This window comes from Pteropus vampyrus, unplaced genomic scaffold, assembly GCF_000151845.1.
Source record: "Pteropus vampyrus isolate Shadow unplaced genomic scaffold, Pvam_2.0 Scaffold42, whole genome shotgun sequence".
NCBI classification, from domain to species: Eukaryota; Metazoa; Chordata; class Mammalia; order Chiroptera; family Pteropodidae; genus Pteropus; species Pteropus vampyrus.
This window is the reverse complement of record NW_011888823.1, coordinates 1,284,140-1,294,870: the sequence shown is the minus strand read 5'-3', so window position 1 is coordinate 1,294,870 and position 10,731 is coordinate 1,284,140. Positions and strand designations below refer to the sequence as shown.

Below are 10,731 nucleotides of genomic sequence, written 5' to 3'. Positions count from 1 at the left end.
ACACACACACACACACACACTTTTTCTCTTTCTTTACTGGTTGACACAGAGCCATTGCCCGGCAAAATGCAAGGAGTGACTTTCATAAATATAGAGGTAGCAAGGAGGCTAAGAAGCCTGCCTAGCTGTGAAAAGCCATTTCACTCCAGGTAATAAATATATTGCCTAACAGAGCACTTTAGCATACACTTCATAAAAAGGGGCTCTTTAAACTCTGATGTTTAGGATTGGGAAATGAAATAGAAAAGCGAGGCTGTTAGAAACAAAGCAGGAGGGAGGAAAATCATGAAGTTATAAAATGAACTTTCTCTCGGTAATGGTCTGGGTCAGATCCTGACAATCAACAGATTTCTCGGAAAAAAATTGCCTGGTGGCCCTTGGAGTGCCCTGATTAACTAAGACGGTTCCTCTCTAGTTGGGTTATCGCTTAACATGGGGGAAATGAATCTGATTTCCATTTTAGAAGTTAGAGCAGCAGCGCCCCTGAGCCTGTTCCAAGGCAATCCGCACTCACCCGAAGAGCTCCGACAATTTCAGGCCAGGCGTTAACAATGTGATCGTGCTAACTAATAGAATATTTCTAATGCAGCCCTCCTAGGAAAATTCATACGCACAAATATGAGAATAAACCAATCGAGTGTACGCCGATTCGGCTGTCGTAAAAACGGAGAAAAACAAGATTAAAGAGGAAAGTGGAATAGGTAGTTTATATTCACAAACAGTGTTATGTTGTTTGGCTGGACAGTCTGAGTTCTCTCTGAACAGATGTTTTTCCAGAAGAGCATTTTCATCAGGCCGTGGTGACAATAGCAACCCATGAGCAAGCGAGACTGAGCGACATACACATAACAAGCAATTGTTCTGTAGTAGAATATGGTGGTCATTCCTCCCCTCCAGAGGAGGACCTCTTACCTTCTCTGAGAGGAAAAACATGAGTTTGGGAAAAGCTGGCCTTTGCTACACTGCCACTTTGGAGAGAAGAGACACCTGGGATGTGGTCCACATTATTAGCCACGTAAGTGTTCTTCCTTCCTCTTTCCTACTAGGCTTCCGACACAGCCTCCAACTCTGCATCCCCCTGGAGTTCATCATCACCCTGCCGTGGGTGACCTCCTGTGGCCCGTTTCTCTAGATGAGGCGTTTGGCAATGGCGTTTCTCATTCATTTCCCTACCCCAACAGTCCCCAAATATCAGTCTTTTTATGTCACCCACATAATTAATCTCTGCCACATCCCCCTGCAACTCGTACTATGATTTAAGCAATATTTTTCTTAAATCGACACACTACATTATTTTCAAAGAAAATAGTTTGAAAGGAAATGTCCGTTTACTGTTATCACTTGCAATAATGGCACGTAACCATAAAAATGAAAATAATGTCGACGTAGAACAATGCTATCAGTATTTGCTGGACACTCTTGCCTCTCTGTGCTTTGCCAAAAACAGAGATAAACAGTGTTACAGAGTCTGAAATGAAACTAATGCTCACACAGGGCAATTTAGTATTGTGTATGCTCCATCTGGGTCTTCCCTAATATTAAAATCATCTCCAGTGCCACAAATGGAATGTTTCCACATTTTGGTAAACACGGCCAAACTCTATTCAATTTAGAAACGTTTTAGATCCTGAGTGTCAACACCCTGAGGCTCAGCCTCTTCCTTAACAGAATTAGAAGAGAAGATGATAAATAGACTAATAAAATAACAGATTGAAAACTTGTCCCAAATATATGGCTCAATGCGAATTTTGACAAATCAATGCCTTAGTTCAAAAGTAGGCTTCTAATTTATAGTGGGAATTTTGGACAACATGAAAAGACCAAGCCGAGAAAAGGTCCCGCTTGCCTCTCACTTCTCCGATTTACATTCTGAAACCTTATAGAGGCGTGATTCTTCTGTGGCACTGACTCATCCGTGAAGCACACACTTAACGAGCACCCATGGACCGAGGCAAAGATGTGAAAGGGCAAACAATGCTGTATCGAAAACAGCCACGCCTGGTATCAAATCGAGTGCCATCCTTTCCTTTAGACTCCCCTTAACTAGAAAAGAAAAAAAAAAAAAAAAAAGACGAGGAAATTTTTATAATGGTCCCACAGAGAAGACTATTCTTTAATGTCAACTCAGAGGACACATTTTCAAGAGAAGATAGTTCTCGCTAATTCTTTTTCCCCAAGTTCTCTCAGGGTGACGGGGGAAGTCAGAGGTGGGTGTTTCCACATCCCACTGTGTTTTTACACACAATGCACCTATTTTAGAGTCAGCAGAAAAGCGGTAGCTGGGGGCTGATGTAAGTATCCTCACTGATAGAAGGAAATGTATCTCCGAAAAGCATTCCTATTTACCCAAATTCCTTTCATAAAAAAGATGTTTGCTTTACATAAAGTTTAATGCCTCTAGACATAAGCAGGCATTCTTTAATTTTGACACAGCATAACAGGAAGAGGGGGTCACAACTAGTTGACAATGTGATTAAGGAAAGGTGACTGATAGATGCAAAGTCATAGACAAGAACTACTAACGGGTACTTTGACTTCTTGTTTTTGTTTTTGTTTTTTTAAGATTTGTGATTTAATCAATTAAGTTTTTAATTTACAAAGTTTTGAAACAGAATTTCCAATAACCAATAGATGTCTATACTTGGCTACATAAAGATAGTGACTGAGACAAGAAAATAGAATAAAGAGAAATGCATCGTGGGTTGCAGGAAGAACCATGGAAGTGTTTAGAGTAAGGTTGGGGAGGATGGTCAAGACTTGCAGGGACAGACAGAAGGCAGAAAAGGAAAAAAAAAAAAAAGGCTGAGCAGAGGTGCACTCCTGCAAATATGACTGGAATTTTCAGAAAATCACTAGCACCCTGATTCTGTGAGGACAGAGAGCTCATCTAGGACATGTGAAATGACGGAAAGATGAAAATATATAAAAGCCACATACTTAAAGTGTTCTTCACCGTAAGAATTTGTTGGGAACAAGCAATAAATTTTTTTAAAAATTTTGGATAAAATTTCGAGTTGGTATTTACTAGTTGCCATCTTGGGCAAGCTACTCAAATTTTTCCACCTCAGTTCTTCCATTTGAAAAACAACCATATCAGCTATTTCAATGTAACTTCCATAAAGGCAGGGCTTTAGCTTTTCACCTATCTATCCCCACTGGTTAAGATCTTGTCTGCCACAGAGTGGGTGCTCAATAAATCTGTCAAGTGAATAAAAGTGGACTAAATGTTAAAATAGATCTAAAATATTCTTCGTAGACAGTAAAAAAGTTTTTAAATACAAAGTGTTAGAAGTAAGTCATCCTCAAAAACAACTTTTTTTATCCATGCCTGATTCAGATCATCTTTTGTGGGTTTGGTCTTGCTGTTTAGATTATCTAAGATATCGACAATTAGGAGAGAAGCAAACGACGATTCTAACTATACATGGAGTCTCTGTTTTCTAAGGGATATGGAACGCTTCGAAATTTTTTCAAACACACAGCCCATAAAATGTCATTCAAATGTAAGTTAACGTTAAAACCAGTTTTCACTGCACCTGTTACAAGACCCATTTTGAGGCTCTGCTCTTTTGGTTGAGGAAGGTATTGACAATCTGCTCAGTAGTTCTTCTCCATATCTGGAAGGCATATCCAAATCCTTCTCCTGACTTCTTAAGTGTAGCGGTGTCAAGACCAAACCCCTCCCCAAATCGTAATCCTAAATCCAGAAAGAGCCGTTAGCATCCCTCTTGTTGTATAACTCTTGCGACGCCCAGCATCATCTCCAAAGATGCGCTACTGTAAACAAAGTCAGTCACTGCCAGAAGGAGCCATTACCTACTCTACCTATCCCTAAAATCCTGCCAAAAGGACACCCTCGTTTAAGTGTCAGGATAATTAAAGAGCCCTTTGCAGTCAGGGGAAGGGAGGCAAGATTAAGCGTACGGAACAGACCCTGTCCCCACACAGCTATCGGAAACAAGAAAAATGATAGTAAAATATCATTTTTTTAAAAAGATAGAGCCAAAATCAAAGAAACTAAAAGGAAAAATCCACCAAAGTTTGGAGGTTGAATGATCTATTTATTAGAAAGTCAAGATAAAGTCCCTTCCCCCAAATAATTCTGTATTCAAAATTCTACATACCCCTGAGAAATTGAGAATGCCTTCTAAATCAAATCCCCATTTGCTATGTACCTGTGGTTCCAGTTGGTTTGAGAGCAGACCACAATGCATCCAGAAGGCACATGTGGGTTTTATCTCTGTGTGTGTTTTTGATAAACAGAAACAGCACAGAATTAGGGGCTGGATCGTGACTCGCTAACAGTAGCATGTTTCACAACGAAGAATTACAGGAGATGCTTTGATGTCAAACAGAGGTGGCTCCTTTTAAGAAAATGGTAAATTTAACTTTCTTTGGTTCAAAGCTCAGCAGTTCGCCCTTGCGCCCCACTGACGTGAATGCGGCAATTTTCTTTTATTTACTTCCTCAATGACTTGCCATTAAACACCTACAAGTCATTTTACTGCAGCAGTTTGGTACTTGTGACACTCAACTAGGATGGAGAAGAGAAAAAGAGATTTGGAGAAAAGAAAGGGAGGATGGATTCACCACAGACCTTCACTTGTGGGCTGTAAAACTTTTCTTGGGTCTAGCATCACAAGCAATGAATTAAAAACAGTTTGGGGGTATTTGGCGGGGGGTGGTGGAAGGCGAATAACTGAAACAGACTGACCACCTTTCATTACTGGCTCAAATTAGGGGTCGGAGGGAGGAAGGCAGAAAATAAACAGATGCAAAGAAAGGTCTCCAGCCTGTGGGCATGGAAGGATGAAAAAAAGCCCTTTATGAAAGTTGAGAAATCTAAAGCGTGGGTGTCAGTGGTACACAATGCGCAGTGTTTGGAGAAAAGATGACTTCTTAACCACAGCAGGGTTACAGTTCCCTCCCCATGACGCGAATTGAAAGAGATGATGTTTACTCAAGGGGTCCTTCACTGATAGGAAAAATAAATCCACAGTTTATACATCTCTCGACTTAATGCAAATAGTGTATTTAAATTTAATTACTTGGGGCTTAAGGTGGTTTTTGTTCCCCCTTTCTTTCTCATTTCAATGCCACAGCTCTGATTTGCTCTTTATCAAAGGTTTGTGCATTTTAAAATGCCGTCAAGCATCAAAATTAAATGCTTCAGAGCACTAATGATATCCTTGTGATGAAGGGTTTTGCCGTCACAGAGAGGCTAAGAACTGGTGCTGATATTGCTTTCTCCCACATCCCACCAAAGGGAGAGGAGGATTTCTCTGAGATTCACACTACCTAGTGTGGCACCAAACAGTACAGAGTAAAATTTTTCCCACAATTACCGCTGCAATATTTTACAGGACTCAACAGTGTACAGAGTGCTTTCATATACCCATGATCTCATTTGTACTACATTCAATGACCTGGATCGGTCCTCTGCTGTTTTTAAGTAGAAATCAGTAAAAGACTTAATTCATATCCACCCTCCTTGGATACATTGCTGATGACCTCAGGCTCTGCACCCCATTGCTGTTAGCTACTGTATCATTAATAAGCACCTAAGCACATTTTCTCATAGTCAAGAAGTGGAATTGTTTTTAAAACAAGCCAACCAATCAACAAACAAAAGGTATAGAAAAAGCTGATTATTCTAAAATCGATATGGAATTATTTTCCTTCAACAAAAGGCCTAGAACCAAATTCTTAATTAAAACCTTTAGAAGACTGAATTAAATGGAGTTCATTTATATTTAAATATGGAAGTATTAATATTAATTAAGCTTATACTTAAAATGTATGAGGGATACATTTTTCTTTCCATAAAGTGATTTTCAAGGTCAGCACATACAGAGTGTTTTAAACAAATACTATAAAATAAAGCAGGGTACAGTAACACTCACCAAAGGACATAACAGACCCATGTTCTCAATGATTTTAAATACCTGATTTGTGGACAATAGGATGTTTTAACTAATTTACGAGTAAGACATTACAAAGCATTTAACCGAGACTTCTGTTTTGGTTATTTTTCCTGAGAAATGGGTGACAGGTTATTTTAGACAAATCCTTTACCACATTTTAAGGAATGGAACGTGATGCTATTTTCAGCCTTTATGTTAAATGTCTGCATTACGTAAGTTGGAGGAGTTGGGACTGGCCACTGTGGCTGTCTAAAGATGTGAGCTCCCCTCCCACAGATGACTGTTTGTAGGATGGAGCTGCTCAGGCAAAGACTACATTTCCCAGAATCCTTTGCATACAGGTCAATCAGTTCATATGACCGAGTTCTAGGCCATGAAATATAGGTTGAAGTAATTACTCCTCTTCTAGACCTGACACAGAAATAGGTCCCTTGGGCCCCTCCATCCCCGCTAACCCACAGTCTGCCAGCTGGATGTTGGTGCCCAGGCCCACCTCGAAGCCTCTTCCCCACAACCCTACTCACTGGGTACCAGTTGATGAAATAACTTTCCATTGAATTAACTGAATAACTGACATTTGAGGTTACACCAGGTCTCCATTCAGGCAAAATGGAGCCATGTGGCAAAAAAAGAGGAATTTTTGTATAATAACACTTTCATATAATCACTAACGAAAATAAAGCGTAGTAGTACTGAAGCCTATAGAAAACCGAGTTGTAGTTTAATGCTGCCTGAACGGCCTTTGGGTTTCCGTCTTGCAAACTCCAGCTCCTGAGCATGCGCAGTGAGCAGGTATCCATGCATTTGTGAGGGGCCGGCGAGCGCTGCCCTGAGGCGGGCAATGCCAGGAACAGGCTGTGCAGCTTCACAGGGACACAATCTCAGTCACAGGTCTTCTAACATGAAGGAATTCGGCAGAATCACACAATGCTGGTCTAAATGCAGCTGAGCTTGTTTCAGTGTTACATGGGAAAGGACAGTGGGGCCCTCAAAATGGTTGAATTTTCTTTTTAGAGAAGAGTTAGTCTGTGCTGCATAGTTGACAGTTCACAGAGTTGAAGACTTGGGCGGAGCGAATCAGAGCTAAACAGAGAAGGAGCAGAAAGATGCTGTTGGCCTCCTCTGCAAAGCACTTCCACCTGCTTAACGTTGTTTAATCTCTGCAACTCTGAAGTAGCTATAATTACTACCTTTGATTTCATATTTGGAAACTCGTGCTGCACAAAGAAATTAAATAATTCAACCAAAGCTATAAAATGAGATTTTAAACTCAAGTCTGCCTGCCTCAAAAGTATGTGATCCTCCCTCCATATCACAGGTCTGTAACAACACACGCACTGAACGAACACTTTTTGAGTAACTACTACGTGTCTAGCGTTGTTATAAATCTCTTGCATGGGTTAATTCATATAATCCTCGCAAAAACCCTATGAGGCAGATACTATTATTATTCCCATTTTATGGATTAGGAAAATAAGGTACGAAGAGTTTGAATAACTTGCCTCAAGTTACAGCTTATAAGTGCTGAGTTCAAAAGTCCTAGGACTCCACACTTTCAACCTCTGATGTATAGAAAGGTTCTAGCCTCTCTTCTCTTTTCACTGGTGAGAAATTAAAATCTTGAATGTTAAAAGGCTTGTTCTCCCCTACAGCATCGATAGCAGCATCAGTCACAGAGCAAATCTTAGGTATGCTGTGTGTTAGGTACAGGGCTATGTACATTCTTGGTTGCCGGAAACCTGGAGATGAATTAGACATGATTCCTGTCACAGACAAAGCTTAAAGCTTTTGGAGATGAATCACCTCATTTCAGAGCTAAGAAGAGATCACCTAAAACCGAAAAATTCAATTACAAAATAAAATAATAGTATTTGAAGTTAGGGAAGGGAGAGGGGCCGCAAAGCAAGCTTCTAGAAAGTTGGCAATGTTAACAGTCCTTCGAACTGGTAGGTGGTTACACAGGTGTCTGCTCTGCAATAATTCAATGACTATTCTGTATCTGCATATATTCACAATAAAATCATTAAAAATAAATAAAAATGTTAACTAAGAGTACTAAAGGTGAAGTATTAAAGTTATTTTAGAAAGACCTACCTGAAAACTTTAGTTAACCTCCTGGGTATAGATCTAAAGGTGTCATGAGAGATCTAAGTATTTACAAATTAGGGCTTTTCTGGGGTAACTATTTGATCATTATGCTTACTATCTGAGCCATACAGCAATCCTTGCTCTTTGTAGTAAAGGAAATTCATTACTTAAATCCCTGTTTTACTTTTTTAAATAGCTACTATCTTGAATTAGCATTACAACACCTACAGCCATACCATTAGTTGTAGAATTATAAGCGAGTGACAGTTCAACTCAAAACCAAGACTCCCCATCTCCCAGAATTAACTGGGAATGACTTACATGGCACCCAAGCGTCTCTGATGCAGTTCAAGTATATCTTCTGTTTCGTCTGAGAACTGCTTGTTTTACTTTCTACTTGCTTGCTAAGAAATTTGTTGGCAGGTTCTGACAAAGATAGCCCAACACTTGCCAACAGAAACATGGCAAGATCCAGTATGTATTTCCTGTTAAGTAAGAATGCCAGTTCCAGGCGAACAGGAAAACAAGTCTTTCTACTGGAAGGCAATTTATAAGAATTTGCCCGAGCAAGACAGGTGTTTAAGATAAGAAAACGGGGCAAAGTCAGCAACAACAGAAAAATAAAATAATTTTTTTTCCTCTGAATGTCTCTAGGAAAATGAACCTTCTCATTGTGCTTCAGTAGGTTGAAAAGTATCTAGTATAAACTCTTAATTGGCATTATTTTAGGTGTCTTGGTTAGACAGGATAAAGAGACCTGGACAAAGTGAATTCTTCTGTGATCAAATGCCCTCCAAAATTAATCCAGAATATGGAGGATGGTGTAAAGGAAGGGCTTTCTTCTACTGAGCAGAAATAACACAGTGAGCAAAAAGGATTAACGGCTGTGAATCGAGGCTTCAATTCCTTTAGCTATCGACTCCACTGGAGAGCTTCAGGCATTCCAAATCTGGAAAATAAAAGCTGTGCTGTGGGCTTCAGGTTCTCTTTGTTACTCAGACAGCTGCTAATCGTCCTGCTGTGTGAAGAACCATGAGACAATGCTGTAACATGTATAGCTTTCTGACATCCGAAGCATCTAGATCAGTGTCCAATTAAAGATGTATTCATCACAAAGACTCTAAAAGCCAGGATGATAGATGCACCCAGTAAATCTTTGCTCTTGCCTTTTACTTTCCACACTCAGGTTTCTACATTTACAGGCAGAAATGCTTAAAAGCCTGCTCCAGAAACGAACCAATAAAAAGCCTGGTTCATTACTTTATATCAGCTGCTTGACAATTTCCTACCCCTGAAAAGCCTTTCAGAGAGAGGAAAGACACTGATCATTCTGCTAAAGGAGCCCATCTGCTTCAATAAATAGATTCGCCGTGGCTGTTGTCATCTTTACTATTAAGCATGATAACTAATTCAGGAGTGTAGTTTTGCCACTTGCTACAACGACATCTAAATCATCTTTATACTTAAAAAAAAAATGCCGTGAGATAAACCTAGGAAGCTTCAGGGGACAAAATATTAATAATATTAATACTAATATTAATACTAATACTTCCAATAATCTCCTCCAAGTCAGGCCAAATCACCCCTCAGCTCATGGCCCCAGGGGAGAGTGAATACATGATAGCTTACTCTGGATTCACATACCTGGAACAACAGAAGAGTGTATGGTTGGATGAAGCCCCTTGCATTCCATGCTTTAAAATTTATGTTAACAAGAGTCTCAAAGTTACTTTTTCACACTGGTCTCCATTTTACAAGAGCACTGAAAATAACCTTATTAAATTCTCCATCAAAGAGATTCACCCGTAACTTATTCAGAGGTATGAACTCATAGATACGAATAAGTGACCTCGTAATCAATCTCAAAACAAACGAAGAAAAAATAAAAGGAGATAATTTGACTCATATTATCATAGAGGCCCAGAATCCAATTTTTTTTCTTCCTTATATATAATTTTCAAAGAAGGCATCTTATCACTATAGTACAAAATGAAGAAAAAGGCCTCAACACATGATGCTTATGTAGCCTCAGAAAAGCAGCATTAGCCATTCCAAGTTATCCTTTGAAATTCAATTTCTGTTTTTGTTTTTATTTCTGAGGCTAATGGAAGCCATGAGAGACAAGGACAACATTTGCAAGGTGCCAGACTGGTGCCAGCTCAAGGTGCTGTGCTCCTTGGCTTTGAACAGAGTCCGGGTCTATCATGAATAACTCACTGCCCATCGCCATCACTGTGATGACCCACCGTCTTCCAAGAAGAATGACTAGAAAGTCAATTAGTGTCACTTATGATGTGAACACCTGTCGATGAAGATCTGGACCGAGACCAATTCCATTACAATAGCCACTCAATGGCTGACAGATGGTCGGGCCGTTGGGCCACTTATGATGTAGTCCAGATTCAAGGAGATGACCCCAAGACAGAGAGGTCTGGCTTCCTATTAGTCATCTCCCGAGCCACACAATTCACATAGACCATTGGAACAGGATACCTACTTTTCCAAATGGTCATTTAAAAAGACGCAATGAGCTGCTCAAAAAATGTCATGGTGACCATAAATCAAGAATATAAGCTCCTTAAGTTGTGAGCATTTTCACCAGACATTGTAATTTTTTTTTTTTTAATCTCTGAAGCTACTTTTTTGTAACTCATCTGTTTCCCTTATTTCATTTCAAAGCACATAGGCCAAATAGAGGGGCGGGAGGCGGGGGGCGGGG

At 39.8% G+C, this 10,731-nt stretch overlaps 1 protein-coding gene across 1 annotated transcript in view; it reads right to left on the bottom strand.

The window, feature by feature from the left end:
• EPHA4 (EPH receptor A4) overlaps positions 1 to 10,731 on the bottom strand; it is a 146,723-nt gene that overhangs the window by 39,622 nt on the left and 96,370 nt on the right. The window contains exon 8 of the mRNA XM_023529718.1: positions 9,768 to 9,873. Within this exon, the coding sequence (XP_023385486.1) occupies positions 9,768 to 9,873 (106 nt within the window). The remainder of the gene's footprint in view (positions 1 to 9,767; positions 9,874 to 10,731) is intronic.